At 39.1% G+C, this 24595-nt stretch overlaps 2 protein-coding genes across 2 annotated transcripts in view; both read left to right on the plus strand.

The window, feature by feature from the left end:
• Positions 1–24595, plus strand: part of LOC114654090 (SCAN domain-containing protein 3-like) — a 412012-nt gene that overhangs the window by 314682 nt on the left and 72735 nt on the right. The window lies entirely within an intron of this gene.
• Positions 430–18233, plus strand: LOC114654301 (interferon alpha-inducible protein 27-like protein 2A). The gene is made up of 4 exons (XM_028804764.2): positions 430–595; positions 8696–8755; positions 15544–15705; positions 17276–18233. Exons 2-4 carry the CDS (start codon positions 8725–8727, stop codon positions 17344–17346), a joined length of 264 nt encoding a protein of 87 aa, XP_028660597.1. The 5' UTR covers positions 430–595; positions 8696–8724; the 3' UTR covers positions 17347–18233.

Genomic DNA, 24595 nt, shown 5'->3' on the forward strand with positions numbered 1-24595 from the left:
CAGTTTTCCGACAGGGCGTGGTATTCATATGTGTACAGAATCCCATTAAGCTTTGTAGAGGCCACAACACCAGCAGCATCGGACGCATGGCAGGAACAATTTTGTACATCCATCGCTGGACACCTTCTCAGTCAACCACACTCATGGTCACATGTGCACGGTGGCCAATTTAGAATTACCTAATTCCCACATAATTGTAATAAAATGCTCATAAAAAAAAAACCCACTTAGAGTCGAAATTAAACCAAGGTACTAGAGTCGCGACGAGGGCTAAACACTGAGCCACCCTGTATATGAAATGGATGGAGAACGTGGTGACTAATGCCCTGGAAAAGGCTTCCAGGTGCAGACATATACGCAGTCTTCTCTGCATGCGTGATTATTCCAAAAGATCTCGCGGCACTGAGGACGAGGTCCTACAGGAACCATCTCGATTATTCTGTTTACACGCTAGGAAATGGAAACTGAAAGTTCCACCAATTATCTCGGACTCCCAAGGAAGGGGCGAGTCAGAGGAGTATAAGAAAGTCGCCAAAGCTTCGAAGTATAGCACAAAAACCGAGGGACGTTCCTTAAGAAAGATTGCATTTTTGAGGTAATGTGCAAGGTTTTCTTTGTTTTATTGAACGGTATGAGGCTCTGTAATGCTAGCTTATTGTAAAAATGCAAAAGGTGTGGTGAAGACTGACTGCATGTGTTGGCGTATCGGTACAGTAAGTTAAAGTCGCACATAAAATATTGACACCTGTCATACAGATTAACAGAGGTGGGGAGTAGCGAGGTAAAGCACCTTATTTACTGTACTTAAGTACCTTTGTCAATTAGCTGGACTTTACTTGCACAGTTTTTAATACTTTTTACTCACTGTAATGTTATTATACTATTTACTTTATATATATAGTATGTGCAAGCAGTGCGTCGTTGTTCAATAAGGAGTTGTTAACCCGGTGGCAGTTTATTTGAGCGTATATGCTTTACTACCATTTTGTACTTGTCTACAGGGCAAAAATAAGAAACACACAACAAAATTGGAGACGACGTACGAAACTACAGCAAAGAAAAAAAAAGACTAAAAGGTGCAGGGAACACCAAAGAAGGCGCTGTCTTCAAAAACGTTAACACCAAGGCCAAGCGAACCTTGAGTCACTGAAATAACAGAACATTGACTGTTGGAAACAAGTGAGTTTCACAGTGGAACGAGGCAGATATCGTTAAAGCAGGTTAATAGTAGTGTAGGACTCAGGGCGACCTTAATGTTAGGGCACAATGGGCCATGACCGGGGACCCTATGGGCATTGGGACCCACGATGTTTTTGATGCCTAAATATGTTTCGTTTTGCTATCAAGACAGGGGGCCCAGCACACTACATTGCCCGTGGCCCTATGATGCTGTTAGGATGACACAGGTTGCGTGGAAAGTGTGGGCTTGTACTGTGAAGCTAATGGTGTGGCAGACGAAATGAGTTTCTGTGTTACTGAGCGTCATGGGCGCAAAGACGTTCAGATTACTTAGTAGCTTGTTAACTCCTGTCAAACCGGCGTATAAAACATTTAATGAGATTGTCAACATCCTCCAGGTGCATCTAAACCCCAAACCTCTAGTAGTTGCTGAACTGCTTCGCTTCCACAAACGGAGTCGATCTAAAAGTGGCATCATGCCAGAGTAAATGGCGGAGTTGCGCAGACTTTTTGGAACCGATCTAGCGGAGACAGACGTGTCCGCGGGATTGTATAGTGAAATAACAGAAAAGAGACTTTTAAAAGAGAATGATTTAAAACTGGAAAGTACTTTAAAACATGGCAGTATCAAAGGAAGCTACTGCAAAATATGCAGCAGAACGGCAACATGGAGCAACAGAAAGTGCAATTTATAAAATATTCGTTAGGCAGAAATTATTGGTTTAAAGATTTATAATGTAGACAGTGGCATAAGGAGGGGCACATTGAGAGAGTGTGCAGAGCACAGAAAAAGAGCGTACTTTAGCAAAGACAACCATCATACAAGAGAAGTGAAAAGTAACACAAGTGCATCACATGGTTGAAAATGCATCAAATTCAATTGACACTAATTAAGTGACAGCACCGACATGTCTTTCTTGGAGCCTTATATCATTAGTGGAGCAGACCGCTCAGTAATTTGGATATCTCCAGAGTTGGATGCGTTAAATTGAAAATGGAGTTAGACACTGGGTCTGCTTTGTTTCGTTATCTCTTTAGTTGAATACAAATGATTGTTTTCACAAATTCCATTTCTAAAGACTTGGGTTATATCAAATACATATGCAGGAGAAAAGTTGTCTCCATGGGGCAAAATGACTGGGATTGTGAAATACAAAGAAGAAAATTAGTTGTTAGACTTGTATGTATTTATACTTTCTACTCATTACGTAAAAAAGTATCGTCACGTTATTAACTTTCCCTTAAAAAAAAGTAATTTTATTTTTCAACATACTAACGGAAGTGTTTAGTAAACTGCGGGCGGATAGCCGACAGGTCTGTAATGAGTACCCAGATTACCCGGCATAGGGCCGAGTTCGTCCAAGTGTGAATACCGTGCCGAAATGACACACCACCCGCCATTTAGCGTAAGCAGCAGGATTTGAAACAGCACAACACTGATTCATCACTGAGCGCTTTAGTTTCAATAGCACGAAAATATAATAAAAGAACCCTGGATTTGTGCAGACTGGCGCTACAGCTTCGCTTCACAAACGGTATGCAAATAAAAGACCCCAATGATGACATGATAGCAGTACATGTCATTTTAAGTGTCTCTTTGATTTAATAAAAAAGGCAAAAAAATATATATAGATCTAAAATACACATTAGAAATTGACCTTCAAAAAATCAATTTTGGATTGATGTCTGTTTCAGCTTTGACGCAGTCGGCTTTACATTGGTGTAAGTTATGCGGTTTTTAAAAAATATTTCAAAATATTCAGTAATGTTCCCAAAAAATGTAAAGGCTGTCACAAAATTCGCAAGTAGTATTTTATACATTGATACTGATTTAAAGTGTATTTTGCACTAATTTAAGGCAAATTTGTTGCGTTTTGAAAGCTTGTTTTTTATTTTTACAATAAATAGTGTATTTCTGGAAAAAGGGGACGCGTGTAAACAAATTGTGTGAAAATGTTAATTTTTCTATAGTTGGTTTTAATGACATCGCCTCAAAGTCCGAATGTAAAGCGACTGTCGAATGTCAAGCTGACATTATAGGTAAGACCGCAATGCAGTTTCAGTCTCCGTAAACAACTGCTTGGTGCTCCATTGCATGTTCGGAGATGAGCAGTAGACGCGATATTTAGTCGGTAGAGTTAAATATTCAAACCTGGACTATTGGCCGAAACCTTCAGCAAGGTTTATCACCCACAAAAAATACAAATAGTGCATACAGTCGTGGCCAAAAGTTTTGAGAATGATACAAGTATTGGTTTTCACAAAGTTTGCTGCTTCAGTGTTTTTCAGGCTTTTTCTCAGATGTTTCTATGGTATACTGAAGTAGAATTACAAGCATTTCATAAGTCCCAAAGGCTTTTATTGACAATTACATTAAGTTTATGCACAGAGTCAATATTTGCAGTGTTGGCCCTTCTTTTTCAAGACCACAGCAATTCTCCCTCGGATGCTGTCGATCAACTTCTGGGCCAAATCCTGACTGATGGCAGCCCATTCTTGCATAAACAATGCTTGGAGTTTGTCAGAATTTGTGGGTTTTGGTTTGTTCACCCGCCTCTTGAGGACTGAGCACAAGTTCTCAATGGGATTAAGGCCTGGGGAGTTTCCTGGCCACTGACCCAAGCAGAGTTGCTGCCTTACTAAACAGTAAAAGGTCTTCTGAGAAGACTCAATTAAGTGAAAATCGTTCTGCAGAATGTTATGTTCTCTCCAAGTTCATCACAAGACTTGCCCTTTCACCCTAAGAGCACCCTGACTGTCGGTGTGTTTAATAAGCCATCTGCCAAAACACACGCGTAAACTGCCTTTACAGATATGCTGTATATGTTGTGATGCATTAGGAAATAAAACTACATGAATAATGTTATGTATAACTAATGCAGCTAATTGCATTATTATGAACATATTTTCTAAATGGATTAAAAGGTTTGATAATAGATGGATAAATTGCAATATTTGTAGGTATAAGAAAAATGTGAAATAGCCTTCTGGTGAGTAGGTACTGTATTTGATAAGAAATCTCTGCTTATGCACTTTGACACCAGGATCAGATGTTGCTCACGCAAATTCATTGTTTCTGTTGTTTTAAACACTGCAGTTTTTACAGCAGTTTTAAACCAATATTAAATTATTTTAGATCTCAAATGTTGGGAGATGTGCCCACTAGTGCCATTAGCACAACTCTCTGCATATTTTTGTGTTTGTTTTAAATGCCAGTTTAGCTTGTTCTTAAACGACACATTAACCATATGCAAGATTTTACTTTATTTTGTGACTTTGCAACCACATTTATTTCTATAGTATATTTTCATGTAAAGGGTGCAGCTCAAAGTACTTTTCAAGGTGTCAAAGAAAAAGTTACACAAAAGAAAAACAGATTAGGAATAATTAAAAGTAGGAATGAATAAGTGACATGCCAGAAATAATAGATAAGAATAAGTCAATATGCATGAACATCAGCTCAGAAAAAAAGTTAGGACGGTGTGTAAAATGCAAATAGAAACAGAAAGCAGTGATTTCAAAATTCACATCGATTTGTAATCCATTACAAACAGTATAAAGAAAGACAAGATATGTAGTCTGGTCAACTTCATTTTTTGGTAAATACTGTATACATCCATTGTTACATTGAGGACCTGCAGCACATTCTAAAAAAGTTAGGATGGGACCATTAATGAATTATTAAAAGAAAGTAATGATATGAGTAGAAACAGATGACTGTAATTATGGTTTGGTATAAAAGCTGCATCCAGGAAAAGGCTTCATCCTCTCTGGGTAGAGATGGACCAAGGATCACCACTTTTCCCACAAGTACCTGAGAACATCATTTAAAAGTTTAAAAACAATGTTTTTCAAAGAAAAATCGGAAGGCACTTGGGGTATTTCAACATCAAGGGTGCATAATATGATTAAAAGATTTAAGCAATCTGGACATATTTCAGTACGTTAAGGCGAGGGGTTAAGCAAAAGTTAAAAGTTGAGAAAATCAAGCTAAAGTTGATTTTCTGTGATCTCTGATCCCTCAGACAGAACTATATCCACATTGGCTCAGGAAGTATTTGGCAAACCTTTATTAAAGAACATAATATGTATTTACACCCACAAATGCTGGTTTACAACAGTACGTTGCAAATAGGAAGCTGTGTGTTAGCAGTGTCCAGAACTGTCATCAATTTCTTTCAACTCAGAGGCATCAAGGATGGACCATCACACAGTAGAAACGTGTATTGTGATAAGATAAATCAATAGTTCAGGTCTTTTGTTGGAATAAACACACATCATGTCCTCCAGACCAAAGAAGAAAATGACCATCCAGACTGTTACCAACTACAAGTCTAGAAGCCAGCATCTGTGATGGTATGGGGTTCTGTTAGTGCCCTGGGCAATATAATTTGCAGTTCTATGAAGGCACCATTAATGCAATAGTACAGAGTATTTTAGAGCTACATATGCTGCCTTCAAAACAACATCTTTTCCATGGATGCCCATGCATATTTTAGCAAGACAACACAAAATCCTGTTTTGCATACATTACAATGGCGTGGGTGCATAGGAAGAGGGTGCAGGTGCTTGCTGGCCTGCTTGTAGTGTTGACTTGTCCTCATTTGAGAATATGTGGTGCATTTTGAAACACTGAACTTGTACGTTTGTACTGAATTACAAATTGCAAACATGGTATTTCTTTCTCTTTTATAGTCAAAAAATTTTCAAACCCAAAATAATTCAGGTAAACTTCTTTTTTTGCATGTGAGTCGTATTAAAATCACTAAGTTATGAGCCTAATAACTGCAACTTGAAGCAGTGACCTTCAGTGTAAGTGGACATCTTAACGATTGTATTTTAGTTCAATGGGGTAGACGCTGACAGGAGAGGCATGCTGGCATCTCCCATTTTAAGAACTGGCCAATCTGTTCCTCAATACCCTTTATAAAATGAATTCCCCTTGATGTGTTCTGATTGAGCTGCCAGTGTTGAACCCAGGACAATTGATAATCATGTATCAAGAGGAGCCATGCACTGAGGACACATGCAGTCAAGGGAAGGTGCAAAGTGCAAGAGTGCTTTTATTAAAACAGTGTTCCAAAAAGTGCAGCGCCCCATCCAATTAATATATAAATAGTCCAATAAACACTGGTGTTCTTGTGTTGGATAAAAGACAAATAAGCAATTAAGGTTCTTTCATATAACCAAGGCTCCATGAAAACTCTGGTCTGTATAAACAAAGTAAGGTTGAAGTTCAGCTCGTTCATCTAGCTCAGCTACCCTCTTAGCCACAGACACGTACTGTATCTTGATTGGCACTCCAACTTGTTTCCAGCAGTGCTTTAGCGATCTAAGACCAACAAGCTTCTGACCACCAGTGCTTACCTCTGTCGGTGCTCTGGCATTTGCTCTTCTCTCTCTCTCTCTCCATACCTTCCACCCAGGTCTTCTCCACTGTTTCTCACACCAGTGAACTCTACAAATTCATCAACTCATTTTTTTCGCCATTTTCTTCCTCTTTCTTTTTGTCTCCTTTTTACTGTCCTGCCCAGGCTCCCCTTTATAGTGCTAGGGATGCAGATGCTCTGATTATAGACACCGGAGTGCTAATGAAGCTGCTGAGTGAACCGTACACATCTGCATGTGAATGCACTATTAGCCGATCACCCCATCAATCTCCAGAGCCACTCCTCCACACTACCATGCACACCTGCACCCCTCTGGTGCCCAAGTGCCCTGTAGTATTTAATTAGAACTATGTATTGCCACAGACCCTAACGTGCTTCACTACATGTAAATATCTAATTACAATTCATTCAAATGGGAAACACTGAATCACAGTGGATTTCATTTGACTTTTTGGGACTGATTAACAGAAAAACACTCCAATGTCAAAGCAGCTATTAACAATTTGCATGTTTAAAACACATAAGCATTTTTTACATGATATGAATGGACTAACCTACAGTATTATGTCTTAATATTTTTGATAATATTTTTTTAAAAACCATTGTTATTAAAATGTTTATAAACTGTTAACAGCCAGTGTACAATGGATGCCTAAACCAATGTGTGCCTTTCATATCTCCCCTCTGTTTTTTTCCTGCTGTTACTGCCTTCTTTAATTGTTTATATTTCCAGAGGAAATTGACAGTAGAGAACAGTACAGTTTCGATAAATATGATTTCGATAAATAATGTTTTTAAGAAACACGGATGATAAGAGAGATATAAAAATACATCCTTCTGAAGCTGCTCAGCACAGGCTGGGCTCTTTGGCCCATTTATTTATCAACTGATTTCTTTATTTTTTTACATTGGGTAAGAGATTCAGTGGTATGTAAGTATGAATACCTTAAGATTTCACACAAACATCTACTAGCATATTTTTATTGAATGTTCTTTTGGATTACGTAAGTAAAAGGGTTACATTTGGGAATGTTTGCCCTGAGACCTAATACATTAGAAAAATAATTGCCATCTGGGTCATGTTCAGTCCGCTGCCAAAGATATAGTCTACAAGTTCCTCATTAATTACAAATGACATTTGTACAATTAATTAAAAAGTAAAAAGTGAAATGCATCATCTTTGCATAACAGTCCTACTAATGAGGGCTCATTTAGAAATATTAGATTTTAAAATTACAGAGCCATTTCTTTCTTTCTTTGTAGACAATAAGGTAGTTTTGGATGAAGTTTAACCAAGCAAGTTTGCTCTGTTAATAAAAGCGATATTCAGTGTAATCAAAGAATTTACAAAAATGTAACAACAAAATCGGAATTTTCTGAATTAACATCTTTAACTCTCGTACAGTAGCGTAGCGTGGGTGTCAGCTGCCCGGGGCGGAGGAAAATTCCGCCGCCCCCTTATTTAGGTATGGTTCAATTTTTTACAAGATATTATTATTATTTATTGTGAAATTTTGCCACCCCCTAAAAGTGCCGCCCGGGGCGGGCCGCCCCTGCCGCCCCCACTACGCTACGCCACTGCTCTCGTATAATCCAACAGATCCAACACAAGTCATTTCTTTATTGACCGTGAATCCTGTTTGACTTTTATTAATGAAAACTTTTAATCAATTCTTTTAATCTGCTTGCCAAAATCACCTAGCTGACATTATGTGATGCATGCAGCAATAAACACATTCCGCTGTCATTCTGTGGAAACCAGTAATATGCTTTGGAGAAAAATCAGAAATTCCCAACAAACCGATTCACTACCAAAATAATGCAAACAGACATTCTTCTGACCACCAGCACCTTGTCTTCACTCTTTTACTCAGCAGTTCAAAATGTGTCAACCACTCACCTCGACTAAAGCCCAAGTTGTGGACTAGCAGAACTGAGTTGCCAGGCATCATGGGAATGTGCTGCCAACTGCTGTAAGTTATGTAAATTAAGACTGAAAATCACTGGAAAAATTGTGTAATGTAGCATTACCATTATAGTCTGATGCTTTTTACCTTGATATGCACATGATCAAATTAATTTTCCACTGAGGGAATAAGGACATTTATTTTGTTTGTCTTTTCCAGAACAGACAAGGGAGCTGTGAGCTTATAAAATGGGATTACTAACTGCTGCTGCATTCGCAGGTAAGATGGTTATTGTTTTTTAACAATAATGTGTGGTGTTCAGCACTTAACATGCAACTGTGCACCTTGTATCAAGTCGTCCCTTTCCCACTTACCATAATCTGTCTCTGGTCATGTTAATCAAACCTGCATCCCTGTAAGATATTGTCTTTTGTTTCCTCTCTTCTGTCACTGCTGAGCAGTGGCCAAGAACTATTCAGCTATGAAGATTACAAGTCTTCTTGCAAGTACATGCCAGTTTTATGGCCTAATGATAGCAAATAAATTCAGTTAAATGAATAAACCCAAGGTTTAATATGTGGTGGATCTCAAGGGGTTTTGCTTTTTAAATCAGGGTAAGTGACATATAGAGTCTAGCAGATACCTGCTATTTTAACTATAGTCGCTGTATGTCGTTATGTGGTTGGCACTCTGAGTCTGCAGAGTGGTCATCAGACAAGATACAAACTGCACTGCCTGCAATTCCCTTTGAATGAAATGCAATGGCTCATTACTAAGAAACAACTTTATATGAAAAGGATGGACTGATGAATCAGGATTCATATGTAAGAAACTTTCATAATATCATACACAAAATATTCTTTGAATGTGTGTTAATGTTGTTATCTTAGCTGTTACCTGGCATTGTGGTGTAGCATCTAAGGCATTTGACTTTAAACCCTGATGCTTCCGTTTCAACCTTTGCCTCACTTTGTGACCCTGAGCAAGTCATTTAACCTGGCAGTACTCCAACTGTAAAAAAATATGTTTTAACAAATGTAACATATTCTGATCTCTATTCATGCACTTCAGATAAAGGTGTCATTCAGATGTATATCAGTAAAAGTTAGTCATTGGGAGGCATGCTGGGGCATTGGTTTGTGATGCTGCTGCTGCTTCCTCACAGCTCCAGAAATGTCTCTTTCATTTTTGTTCTATTAAAATCATGTGTTGAGTTTGCAAATTCTTTCGTGGTTTAAATTGGGTTTTCTTTGGGTGCTTCTATGTTTCAGTCCCTAAAGGCATAACGTTTAGATTAACTGGTGACACTAAATTGGAATAGTGTGAATGTGTGTGCATGAGGCAGCCTTGTAATGCCCTTGACACTCATCTCCATTGCATTTATATCATCCATCCATCCATTTTCCAAATTTGTTTATCCATGGCAGTAAACAGTATCATCTTTTTGTTTTTGTTTCTTTTAAGATAGTCCTCCTATTCAGTAACCCGCCATTTAAGCATTAATTGAAGTCATAAAAGAAAAAAGTCTAATAACTAAGATGACTGCAAGATTTAAAAAGAACAACTGCGTTCATGAGAAGCTGCCATATTAGATATTAGAAATTAGATATACCATCTAATTTGTATCAGTAGGGTCTGAGGTCATTGCTCCCGCTCGTCTATCCCTCTGTCTCTGCCAATGTTAGAATAATTTAAGTTCTGGTAAAGTTATTTGCTGTGTTACATTTTCAGAGCAGTTTTAGAAATTAGACTAGTGCAGAAGAATATACAATAAGGAAAAACTACAAAGGTTAACTATTACTAGTAATAGGTTACACCTTGCCTGATGAAGGGGCCTTAGCTGCCTTGAATGCTTGCATTTGTAATCTATTTAGATAGCCAATAAAAGGTGTCATTTCACCCTCCTTTCTCCTGTAATAATAAAATGACACTTTAATTTCACTTTAATGTTTGTTAGTGTTAATCAACAGTGAAAAAAGTTTGTTTCAGACAAAGTCTCCACTGTTTGGGAACCTTCATCTTTCTTTAAAAAAAAAAAAAAATCAGGAATGGGCTGAAGGTAGAAGAAGAACTGTGCAGCCATGAAGCAGGCTGTGCCTTTGCTCTGACTTAGAGCCATTTGTGATTTCTCTTCTTTTTTTTCTTGTTTTTTTTAACATACGTTTTATGTAACTTGTGAGGTACTTTTCTCCTGCTTTTGATCTGGATTAATATATAACTATATACTTTATGTTAATGTAAAGTATTGAAATTCTGATTTTTTATTTCATATCAAATCACATTCATGTCTTTACAGTAATTAAGAAAGCTTTTGAGTTATACATGAAAAATGTAAAAACATGAATCCAACAAAAAACTATCAATAATCCATCCATCCATTTTCCAACCCGCTGAATCCGAACACAGGGTCACGGGGGTCTGCTGGAGCCAATCCCAGCCAACACAGGGCACAAGGCAGGAAACAATCCTGGGCAGGGTGCCAACCCACCGCAGGACACACACAAACGCACCCACACACCAAGGCCAATTTAGAATCGCCAATCCACCTAACCTGCATGTCTTTGGAATGTGGGAGGAAACCGGAGCGCCCGGAGGAAACTCACGCAGACACGGGGAGAACATGCAAACTCCACGCAGGGAGGACCCGGGAATCGAACCCAGGTCCCCAGATCTCCCAACTGCGAGGCAGCAGCGCTACCCACTGCGCCACCGTGCCGCCCACTATCAATAATCTCTTATTAAAATTCCAAAATGCAATATTAAGATGGGGGATCAAAGAAATATCATCATATTATTGTGCCTAGTAAGAGTTCAGCACTTAACAATTTAACACTAAAAAACACAAGAATAGTACAAAAATAAAGGGTGGAGAGAAAAACAGGAACAAAAAAAGCAAATACAAAATTACAAAGATAAAAGTAAAGAATTCTGTAATTGAACAAACCAAGCCAAAATCCTAAATGGAAAATCAAAATAAAGAGGCAGAATTAAAAAAGAATTCGCCACAAAATTGCTAAAGACTAAAAAATAAAAAATGAATGCAGTACAAAGTTAACCAGAGAACAAAGCCAACAATAAATAATGCCAGTGTGTGAAAGCCATTGCTAAAACTGAGTTAAATCTCCCTCAGGTGTTGTAAAGAATTAGAGGTAAACTTTAAAAAGTTCAGAACTATATAATCAGCAAAGCTGGGGGGGGGGGGGGGATTAACTGTACTAAAGAAGGAAATAAATAAAATGTGGAATAAAGCAATTCAAGAAAAGAGAAAACAAAATGCCAAAGAATTAAAATGCAAAACCCAGATGAGAACAAAACAGTAATCATTTCAAAAGGACAAGAAATACTCTTACTGAACTTTCATACCCAGAATAACACCAAATGTATAAAATTGGTGAGGCTGTTGCACAGAGAAATAAACAAAGCTTATACTTTCTAACGAATCTCTAGTTAACAAAAATCACTCCCTGTTCTCTGACTTTGACTTTGATCTAGTGATTTGGCTGTGATGTATGTTAGAATTGATTTTCTGTTTTTTTTCCCCTTGCTTTGTTTCTTGACTATATCTTTGTCTCCTGAAGCATCTCTTCCTTTGCTCATTTCGCTAGGGTAAGTGCTTCCCTCTTCTTTCTCTGACTCACATTTGATCTCAGCCATTACCTTCTGCTAGTAAGGCCTTGTCCCAGTTAACATCCCAACACTAAACTCAACTTGACCATGGCATGGGAGGGACTTCGAGAGTTAGGAATCACCCATCTTTTTTTCAGAGAAAAACAGGTAGAACATAATTTTAAAAGCTCCTGTTATCCCTGTACACCTTATCTTATAGATGCCATTAAAGAACCAGGTTGATATGAAGTGGATATTTCTAAAAAGCAAAAGGGGTGTGAGACCTCCAAAAATAGGCAAAGAAGCAGGCCATGACCTTGACTAACCCCAGAAGAGACTCTCCTCAACACAGCTAAGGCCAAAATACTACTGTTGGCTTAAGCTGGAGCAGGCCCCAAAAATGGGAAGTTGGCAAAAATGACTGTGGAAAAGCCCAACAAGAGGGAAAATAACAGTCAAACCCAAATGCTTGTTAACACAAACTGCAAGAAAGGATCTCTATAAAACTGAAGATTTATTAGCAAAAATAGAAAATTAGTTAAAATGCTTAACAGAGAAGAAATAAGGCAATCAAGTCCCAAAACACAATACATAGGCAGAATCTAAGAAAAACAGGCAGGCATTTCACAAAAAACAGTAAATCCAAACAGAAGTAACAAACTGACAGAACTTCACAATGAATGGAATGATCTGCTGCTCCTAAGCCTTCTCAACTGACTTAAAGAGCCAGAGGGAAGGATTGGTGGTGCAGATGTCAGGGTGGCCCTGCTTCCTGGGACTGCACACACAAATAATAAGGAACAGACGTACATATAAAAAGAAAGCACATAGTAACAGACATAATAGAAAGTACATGAAATATGACACGCAATAACTCAAAATACTCTGCTACTTAGGGACAAGCTGACAGAGATGGGAGTAGATTCATACCTAGTGGCATGGATCGTGGACTATCTTACAAACAGACCTCAGTATGTGCGTCTTGGGAACTGCAGGTCTGACATTGTGGTCAGCAACACAGGAGCACCGCAGGGGACTGTACTTTCTGCAGTCCCGTTCAGCCTATATACATCGGACTTCCAATACAACTCAGAGTCCTGCCACGTGCAAAAGTTCGCTGACGACACTGCTATCGTGGGCTGCATCAGGAGTGGGCAGGAGGAGGAGTATAGGAACCTCATCAAGGACTTTGTTAAATGGTGCGACTCAAACCACCTACACCTGAACACCAGCAAAACCAAGGAGCTGGTGGTGGATTTTAGGAAGACTAGGCCCCTCATGGACCCCATGATCATTAGAGGTGACTGTGTGCAGAGGGTACAGACCTATAAATACCCGGGAGTGCAGCTGGATGATAAATTGGACTGGACTGCCAATACTGATTCTCTGTGCAAGAGAGGACAGAGCCGGCTATACTTCCTTAGAAGACTATCGTCCTTCAACATCTGCAATAAGATGCTGCAGATGTTCTATCAGACGGTTGTGGCGAGTGCCCTCTTCTACGCAGTGGTGTGCTGGGTAGGCAGCATAAAGAAGAAGGATGCCTCACGTCTGGACAAACTGGTGAGGAAGGCAGGCTCTATTGTTGGCATGGAGCTAGACAGTTTGACATCCGTGGCAGAGCGATGGGCGCTCAGCAGGCTCCTATCAATTATGGAGAATCCACTGCATCCACTAAACAGTATCATCTCCAGACAAATCTCCAGACACTGTCCTGCTCCACTGACAGACTTAGGAGATCGTTCCTCCCCCAAACTATGCGACTCTTCAGTTCCACCCCGGGGGGTAAATGTTAACATTATTCAAAGTTATTGTCTGTTTTTACCTACATTTTTATTACTCTTTAATATTGGTTTTTTTTTTTTTTTTTGTATCAGTATGCTGCTGCTGGAGTATGTGAATTTATCCTTGGGATTAATAAAGTATCTATCTATCTATCTATCTATCTATCTATCTATCTATCTATCTATCTATCTATCTATCTATCTATCTATCTATCTAAAAATAACAACAATTCATAAACATGTGTTAATACATAATTCATGTCTCTTAAGCAGCTGTAATGCTTCAACCAAGGCCTCTTCTCCATCTCAAGTGTGTTCTTTGTTTATTTTATTTTTTTTATCTTTTAAATATTGTTTATCATGTTTTGTGATAGATTCTGTTTTTGGTTGTGTTCTGTTTATGTTGTATTTATGTAATTTTGTGATGTTTATTAATTTCTTTCCCGTTTTGTGCTTTGTTAATATTATCCATCCATCCATCCATCCATTTTCCAACCTGCTGAATCCAAACACAGGGTCACGGGGGTCTGCTGGAGCCAATCCCAGCCAACACAGGGCACAAGGCAGGAACCAATCCCGGGCAGAGTGCCAACCCACCGCAGTGTTAATATTACTGATAGTGGTTTTACTTGTTATCCGACTTTTGTCTCCTGTATGTAGAACCAAAGTCAATGAGGTCACCTGATCATGCATGGTGTTGCCCCCAGCAGGTATTAAAGGGGGCACTGCAGTCACACTGCAGTTTTGGCTTTTTTTGTATTTCCCATTTTTATTTTATGACTGTCGTTTGCATTTTCTGGCTTTTTTACCCCTGCTTATAACTGAATGTACTATTCCGTGGTTTTTGGAATTATTTAGTTTTTTTCCCTGTCTTTTTTCCTTTTTATGCTATTTTTAAGTTCTTCATTAAATTATTTAATAATTGAACTTTGTTTTGTTTATTTTTGGGACAAAAATTTTACAGTTAACCCAGCTGCATTTGGAGAATGTTTATGATATTTTGTTATTTTAAAAGCCTTAGTGGTATTTTGGGCCATGTGCATGCTAAATGCCTGCTGTTTGTGTTTGGGACATAATGTCTGGAGCGAGGCTGATCCAGTGAGCCAGAACTTTTTTTAGCGGGCAAGCCTGCCTTTTTTTTGTGGTTTTTAGAAGCCTGTGTCCATTTTTGAAGAGATTCAAAAGTGCAGTCCTTTATTTTTGTAATGGCTAAGTCACCAGCCCTCTAACATTCTGGGAAGTTACTACTTGCTTCTCCCTGGCTACAACTCATCTTCCACCCTGTATTTAAGCAGGGATTATTGCACAAAAGTGGCCGCTCTGTGCTCTCTTTCGACACTATCGTTTCTCTGGTAGTCTTATATGTGCCCTGTGATATTCAGGTGGTATCCTTTTGCCCTGGAAACCTTTGCCAGCCAGACACCATTTCATAATATTTTAATGTAAAGCAAATATGGCAATATTTAAATAAATATAATATTTGAATACTTATAGAGCAGTTACAGCTGCATTTGTGAAAGTTTTATTTAATGTGTGAGTAAAAAATGATCTGTTGACTATCTCCAAATAGTGTGGAACTACTGTGAATGAACTGGGAACAGAGAACATTGCAGCTACTAAATGTCTACAATGCTTTACACTAAGGTAACTAATGCAACACCTTTTTTTCTCTGACAGCCTTAACTGCAGCTGGTGCTCCAGTTTTGTTGGGAGCTATTGGTTTTACAACAGCAGGTATCGCTGCAGGTTCTATTGCTGCGAAGATGATGTCCGCCGCAGCCATCGCTAATGGAGGAGGAGTGGTAGCAGGTGGTGTTATTGCCACTCTGCAGTCTCTGGGTAAGAAGTGAATGAGGATAATAACTACTGGGTAAAAGTGTGCTTAAACAAATTAAAATCATCTAGAACTTAAGGAAATTTAGAAGGTATGCATTAAAGTAATTTGATATTTGTATGCAAGTCTGTTAAAGTTTAAAATGTTCATGTTAACCTCCGTGATTTAAAGGACTGATTGCAATGACCTCCAGCTCTGAACACTGGTATACCCAAGAATTTGAAGAGCAGAATTTCCCTTTGTAAATTGAAGAGTGCCTCCTGGCATCTGTCCTCCTATAGAATACTGCCATTTGAGTTTCACAGTACATACAGTACACTGCAAAGTAATGTCTGTGATTGACTGAATACATCAGAGAAGGATGCAATCCGGAAGAATAGTTAAAGTAATAAAATAAGCTGAAATGAGTAGAAAGCCCAGTTCCTCACTGGGTTTAGCGAAACATTACATTACTATGTCACAATCTATTGGGTGGGGTGATTAAACCCATTTGCCCACCTCAGAAATCGCACAAACACTAGGCCTTACTCTCATCTTTTGTAACTCTCTTAATCATTACCTCTCTTTCTCTTGCCAGTGAGCTTCTGCCCAAATTCTGACTTTATCCTCATCTAGGACATACTCTGTCCTCTGGTAGTACCTGGAGTACTTTCATGTTTGAGTCCTGCTCAGTCTTAAGGGCCTGATCTGTGAGGCAGTTCCTGGGCTACGTGTTCTCCTTAAAGGGCAAGAAAGTCTCATCTGTTCTTATGAGGGACTGCTTGCTGTCTCCTAGAAGCCTTGAAAGTTTCTTTTTTTTGCTTGTTCTCCAGTCCCACCAAGGCCTTACCCAGTGTTTGTCTTAATGGACTCTGGACTCCCATGTTGTTTTTTGTACAGTTTATACAAAGATGGGTTTGGATTTCACTTCTGGCACCTTTTATGTTCAGCTGGCTCCTCCTGTCCATGTCTGTTACTAAGCAGTGCTAATTGTGCTGTTGTCACCTGAAGACAGAGACTGAGGAAATAAAAAAGGGAATTTGACTACAGTCTTTAGCTTAACTTTGTGCTTTGTGTGTTGTGATTCTTAACCAAAAGGGGAGGGAAAACCATCCAGAAAACAAAAAATAAGATTTTTTTCCCCACAAAGAATCTCAGTGTTGTTTATATTAGTCAAATGTCTGATTGCTCAGGGCTGTCAATAACATATTATAATATTCCCAAATGTGCTTAATCATGCTCAAGGTGGGGTCAGAGCCTATCCATCATGCACTGCAAAACGGCAGCAAAGACATCTATAACTTGTGGGCTTGCAACAAATTAATGGTTTATTAAGATGACACTAAAGCATGCAAGAAGTTCGTAAAGTCAAGACATCTAAGGCATGTACTGTTATGTACTTGCTCTGTGTGAGAAGTTTCATATTCTAATTTATGATAGATAGAAAGAAGTCGTTGTTTGAACTAAACATTACATTTTATTTTATTCTTTTTGCATGGTTACTGATTTCTATAAAGCAGGTTTGAGAATGTTAAGTTATATTTTACTAGCTCTGATTGAAGATAAGTAATTGTTTCTTTTTCTATTTCATTGCAGGCACCGGAATTGGAATATCTGGAACCATTTTAAGTGGTGCTGCTGGAGGTGCAATTGGAGCACTAATCTAATATCTTCTGATTCATGAGCAAATCACAAATTATCATTTTTCAAAAATCTTCTTTGTCATGCATCAGCAATATATGAAACTCTTAAATTTGCAATGTAGATCACACATAATTTCTAATGATATATCAAAAGTTAAGTAATTGAAAAACTGGTACATGGCAAAATTGGTAAGAATGCTGTATACATGTTGTTTAAAAACTATAAAAAAGGAAAATAGCATAGCTTGAATTATGATTTTGGAATAATGTGATTCATGTGATTTTAATGATGAAAACTAAGGACTGGTTTGTACTTCATGCTATGAACGTGCATGCACCATGGTTGCCATCGCGTTCCCTGCATCCATTTGATGCATCCTCTGAAAACATCCTCAGAAATTAACGTGCGCGAGTTGCATACCAGGAAAAAGTTGGGGGGAGCTGTGTGCTCAAGTTGGAACATGACGTCATAATCTCTGTTTATTATCAACAGTATCATATCCTCCAGGATCAATGTGTGTGTTTCAGTGTTTGACGAATGGTTTAATGTGGTGAAGCAAATCATCAAACTTTAATGCTCGCATACAAATGTAAATTTCAGTTGTTTCGGCCTCAGGATTGATGGACATAATCATTAAACATCCATCCTTTTCAGAGATTTTGTGACAAGGTGTCCACGGAATTTAATGAATGTTTCCAGCAATTCACAACATGTTGTTTTCTTATCATGATGATATCTCACACTGCCACCTAGCAGAATCCTCCAGATTTACATCGCGTGAAGTATAAACTAGCCCCAAGTACAAATGTAATCTGCATTCATATTTGTCAGCATTTAACCTGCTCTGCTTGCCTGTCTATTTTTCCTTCTTACCATAATAAAAAAATAAAGTAACCTACATAAAAATGCATTCAAGGTTTGATCTTTTTCTTCCATGGGACCCTGTTTATAATCAGGTTTCACACTTGAAATTTGTTTTCCATTAATTCCCATGTCTTATCTTAACTGATAATACTGGTTTTCTGAGATCTGTTAAGTAGTTTGCATCTTGTTAGTGAAAAGCATTACTCTTTCTAGAACAATATTTTAGTTGGTGAAGTTCCCTAGTTGAAGTAATGCTCGTCAGCTTTCTGGATTCAGAGAGAGGTTGTTTTAGAGATTTTCAGTAATTTTGGAGAGTGAGAGCAGAATTCCCTTGAGAGAGTGCCCAGCAGTGTTCCCAGTTTTTAAGGAATATGTGATCTCTAGTGACTGGAATAAAGTCACTTCCATTTACATATTCAGTGTACGTTATTTTGTTCATCACAGTTGTCACTTGTTGAATTATAGCTTTTTGTCAGGGCTGCCTTTGTGGTGTCTTCTGCTTTGAAAGGGTCTGCAGAGAAGCCTTTGCAAAGCTTTGGTCATGGTACAAGAATTCAGTCACTTTATTTAGCATGTAAATGGGGGTTTTGTGCAGCTGGATGTCTGTTAAATTGGCTGTCTTAACTGGGTAGCAGAAATTATAGAAGCAGAATGCCTAGCAGAATGGGCAATGCCCACATTGTCCTAAAGGCATCAAACTAAAATAAGTCGGATTTTATTTATAAAAAGGTTTAGGAATAACTTACAGGTCTCAGGCGAACTCACAGGGAAGATGCTGAGTTTTGGGTTTAAGAAAGTGTTCATGGCGTTAAAAAGCACTCTAGGTCTTGAGGTATCATTTGCAATTAAATCCAGTAGATAATTTGATTTTGCTGCTGTCACTACAGCTTGACAGAGCTATAAACAAGTTTTCAGAATTTCACATGACACATGGAATTTATCCTTTTTTCACCTGCGCATAGTATATCTGCATTCCTGCCTAATGGCGCGAGTGGTATCATTTATCCAGGGCTGAGCTCTGGCCTTAACCCTGGCTCTCCTTAACTTTAAGGGTGCAATCAGGTCCATTGTATGCTTACAAGTCAACTCTAGGAGTCTAACCAGGCTATGAGCATCAGAACACTCAGAGAGGGCCTCTGTCACCACAGGTAAGTGAAGGTTTGAAAAAGAATCAGTAAACTGGAGTACAGATTCAGCCTTTATCGAACACAAGTAATGCTGGAGTTGTGTGAAATTCGTAGGCAGACTCAAGAATTAAAATTCAAAGATGACTGGAATAGTGGTCAGAAATGCCGGCATCAAAAATCTCCCCATTATTTACAGGGAGGCCAAGATTTAAGTCCAACACATGACTTTTCTGATGTGTGGGACTTGAAACCACCTGGACTAAATTAAAGGATTCCACCAGACCTAAAAAGTCTTTAACCAAGGGTTTTGTTGGACTGCAGACATGAATATTTAAATCTCCCTGAATAAGCAGTCTATGATAGAGCGTGACACCATGAAAGATAATTCCTGAATACAATCCTTACTTTATCTAAGAGGTTTATAAACAAGTGCATACAGTACAGGACTGGTAAGCTCAATTTTAAATAGCTGAGCTTCAAACTGGAAAAATTATCTACAGGCATAGGTTTACATTATCAAAAACCGTTGCTAGCACACCACCCCAATCAGTGCTTCTTGGTGAGTTAATGCAGTTACAGTCAGGAGGCAAGAGATCATGGAGAGACAGCGAGTCACTAACACTTAGCTAAGTCTCTGTCATAAATAAAAAATTCAAGTTGCAAGACGTAGGAAGTCATTTAAAGTAAATGATTTACAGGACTGGCCAAATATTCATTAAGGCCATCTTCACAGAGCCTTTAGATGGTATTTCCTGATCTGTTTGGTTGTTGTGAGAGTTTCACTGAGCATAGATTTCCAACGTTTATCCCTCTGCCCTTTGAACTTGAACCAGACTGAAGGAATCCCAGAATAGAACAGACTGCTGAAATAAAATTATCAGTCAGGGAAACAGGGATGTAGCGGTGTCATTGTAAGATTCCTAAACTGACCAAGTAATTATACAATCCAGCTCCCAGATGATGCCTCAAGTTCAAACTCAGTAGCCACAAGGCAGAAAGTGACAGACCACCAAACAGCATCGAAAGAAGATAGCAATTTATGGGAGGCCGGGTCCATCCGAAGTGTCAAGAGCTAGTGAGGGCTCAAGCTGAACCACATGGCAGATAGCAAATCTTAAGGAAGGCAGCAGAACAATCATAGACCAAAACACCTGCATTCACAGGTCTCCACACAAGTCAAGAAGGTCCAAACTGTAGTAAAGTTCCTACAAAAAAAAGAAAAGAAAAATTTCCAATGAGCAGAAGCAGACAAACACACCAGCGCTCACTCAACCAGAACCTGAAGAGAGGAGTGATACATGCCTGCCTTGACTGGTTGAACACCACACATGCCACTGCATTTTGAATCATCTGCAGCAGCTGGGTGACACAAGCTGTTGCTCTTGCCAGCAGAGAGACTGTACTAAGAGTTGCAATGCATATTCCGTCAGATAAGGTCTGATCTTGCTGATGTAGTACAAAGAGAATCTGTATGAATGAGAGACAGTGGAAATATGGCCCCCTTAAGGACAGCTGGTCATAAACCACTCCTCCCAAGGTTACATACTGCCTTGTGGGTGTTAGCGATAGTGGGCCAAGTTGAAAAGAGATGGGGTGCTGAATAGATAGACAAGCTGGGATAACAAGAAGATCCTTAATTGCGAGGTTGAGTTGGAGGTGGTGTTCCTTCATCCAGGAAGGGAGATGTGCGGAAATTTCAGTTGTGAAATGTAGTCCCCTAGAGGGAACAACAGATATTGCTGTTCATCATCAGCATTGCACAGATGGGAGAAACTGTAGGACTGGATGATAGGACTCAGAGGGGAGATGTATAGACAGAACAGGAGAGAACTGGATAATGTTCCTTGGGGCACCTCAGTGTTCACCTGGAGCACCCTTGAAATCCCTCTAAACCTTGACATCTGAAAGGATCTGCTCAAGAGGTAGGACTCAAATCACGAGAGGGCAGCCCTAGTGATTCCAAGGTCAGAGAGGGAGTAGCAAGGAGGATATGGTGGTTGATTGTGTCAGAGGCAGAAGAGAGATCTAGCAGGATGAGTACAGATGACATGTTAATAGCTGTGGCCTGCTGTAACGTGTCAACAACGGTGAGTAGACGTGTTCTGGTAGATTGGCCCTTCTTGAAACCTTTCTGATTAGAATCAATCAGTCTGTTCTGTAGAAGAAAGGGAGAGACTTGGTTAGAGACAGCATGTCCGAGTGTTTTGAATAGAAAGTAGAGGAGAGACAGTGGCCTGTAATTGCCTTCTTGAGATGGGGCGAGAGTGGTCTTCCTGCTTGAACAATGTTGGAAACGGTGCCTGTGCTAAGTGAGGTGTTGACAATGTGTATAATTGCAGAAATGAGGGAGGGATGGATAACATGGAGGAGATGTAAGGGAACAAGGGACAGGCAGAGGAGTGGCTAGTGAGGAGGTTGGAAATATCAGGGGGGAGAAAGGAGAGAAAGAGGAGAATGTTATGGTATGTTCAGCGGGGAGCAGGCTTGCTGAAGGAGTGATGAAAATTGACTGCTGATGACGGGCACATTTTCCTAAAAAAAAAGATTTCAAAGTCATCAACAGTTAAGGAGGTTGAGGGTGGAGGAAGTAATGAGTTGAGGACAGAGGTGAAAGCAGAGAACAAGCCACAAGTATCAGAGACGTTACTAATCCTGTTTTGTAAGAAACTTACCTTAGCATTGGTAGTAGGAGAAGAGAAGGAAGATAGGCTGACCTGGATAAGCATTAATTTCTGCTGAGTCTTTCACTTCCTACATTTCCCTTCAGGTGTCTTAAGCTCTACCTGTAGACTGTGTAGAGCTTCAGAAAGCAATTGGCAGGATGGTCTCGACAATAACCAAGCTACAGAAAAAAGCCAACTTTCTGGCAACGTAGTGTGCAGGGTTATCATGTTCATAAACATAACCCATCATTTTCAGTAAAATCAACTTAAAACAGCAGCGTATTTGAAAGACAGGAGTACCGTTTTTTGAATATAAAAAGTGTTTATTTTAAGTAAAATTGAAATCAGGTAGGTGAATAATGGTAACAGTCCCACCACAGTTTAACAGAGTGAAATCTGCTGGCTCTAATTTCAGTGTAAATTAAATGCAGTAATTTGATATTATAAAAGATCAATATCAATATTGTCAAAAGCACCTTGTGACTGAGATAGAGACCCACAGCAATAAAAAAGAAATGTTTGGGTACCAACCAGGTCACCCCCTTTAATATGTTCATAAATGAAATCCAAATTGTGCCATACACACAACAGAAAAGGCTTGATTGCTATAGCTTCTTTCTGTTTGAACATAAGGCTTTGTCGGAAGCCCCATCTTCGGCGATGCTTGGTCAAGTTCTGACCCCATTCTTTGTGTCATGTCTCTTTTTATGCTGGTTGTGCAGGAAGGGGCGTGGTGAGTCAGGGTGGAGCATGGGAAGTGCTAGGTAACCTCTTTGGTCTTCGGATCTGGACTGAGGCAAAAAATAAGATATTGCTAGTGACAGCACCCCCTATTGTCCTGGGGTGGTATTGCTTACTTTGTCTGAGTTTGGAAGGTGGCAAGCTCCATTAAGCCAACAAACATGAGCATTTTGTGTTAAGTTAAGTTAAGGTAGATGTATAAAGAAAATAGCCCTGTGAGTTAATTTCCTGAGTTTATGCTGTATGAGTAGGGTCACCAGATTTATAGATAAAAGAGTTATTTTAGGTGGTTGAGTGGCGTACAAAGATTCTTACATGTATTTAAATTTTTTTATCTTCTCAAATTCTCTGCTATAAAGCCTGTATAAGCTAGAAAAAATACAGCCATATCTTTCACCCCTATTAGCAGTACTCATTTTAAGAACCGACGTACCAGATTTTAAAATAAAGGCTGCACCCTTTTTTTAGTTAAATAACTCTGTTCTGAACAGATTGTTTTCATCTTTTAAATGCTGCTCTAATCTAATTTTTGAGTGAACAGTGTCATTTAAAATTTCCTGATAACCTTGATTGGCTTACATATGCAGAATTATGGCTGGATCACCAGTCAATGGAGACTTGTATTGCTGTTTGTTACTGACGTCATAAACCCTTCAAAACTGACTCCTGTGGTTATTTCCTTGCACTTTTAATTTTTGTATTTGAAGTCAAAGATCATTTGTGACATGTATTCAATATATTTTTATCCACGTATATAACTGATGTCACTCAGTGCCCACTGTCCACTTTATTAAAGATTTCTATCTAGTAATGGGTAGGACCCCCTATTGCCTGCTAAACAGAATGAATTCTTTGAAACAGCTTGAGATGATACATGCTTTTTGACAAGGCACATTATGCTGTTGGAAGTATTTATTTCAAACAGGTAAACGGTGTCCATAAACAGATTTATATGTCAAGCGACAAGCTTAGGGATGCTATGGCATTCAAATGACACTCAACTAATAATAAATGTGTGCAAAATAAATATTCCCCGAACCATTACACTACAACAACCTGTGCCATTGCCATGGGGATATGGATCTATAGTTTTATGCTATTTACTCCAAAATGTTGCTGTTGTATCTTCAACTTGCAATAGTAGATTCAGAAGAGTTGATGATATGTTTTTCAATATTCAGACATTTAGTTCTGGTACTCATGTTTGCCACTGCAGCCTCATATTTTTCTTCTTCACTGAAAGAGGTGGAACCTAGAGTGGTCTACTATAATCCATTTACCTTTAGGTCTGGGACATTCAACATTCAGACCAGAGAACATGCCCACCACAGATGTATAGAGCTTTCTGATGATTGTCTGTGGCATGTCCATTGGCTGGGATGGCGGTGACAATTCTGCTGTAACCTCTCACATTAACAAGAGAGTTCCTCTCACAAAAATGCTGCTCATTGCACGTTTGTTTGTTTTGATCCATTCTCTGCAAACTCTGGAAGCTTTAGTGCATCCAAATCCGTAGTGGTGAACTGCTTCAGCGATGCTGGAATCATTATCTACAACACCCACAACCACACCACAGTCAAAACAGCTTAGATCATTCATCCTTCCCAATCTTATATTGAATTAAAGAATCACTAAACCTTTTGACCGTATTTGAGTGCACCTTCATATTTCACTGATAGTGACACAAGTGGCTATTTGGATGAGCAGGCTATTGGCATTAAAGAACAGATCAAATGAAAAAAGTGGATGGCTAAGAAAACTGTGATAATAGTTTAAACATGCGGTGGGTTGGCGCCCTGCCCGGGATTGGTTCCCTGCCTTGCGCTCTGTGTTGGCTGGGATTGGCTCCAGCAGACCCCTGTGACCCTGTGTTCGGA

This window comes from Erpetoichthys calabaricus, chromosome 7 (assembly GCF_900747795.2).
Source record: "Erpetoichthys calabaricus chromosome 7, fErpCal1.3, whole genome shotgun sequence".
NCBI classification, from domain to species: domain Eukaryota; kingdom Metazoa; phylum Chordata; class Cladistia; order Polypteriformes; family Polypteridae; genus Erpetoichthys; species Erpetoichthys calabaricus.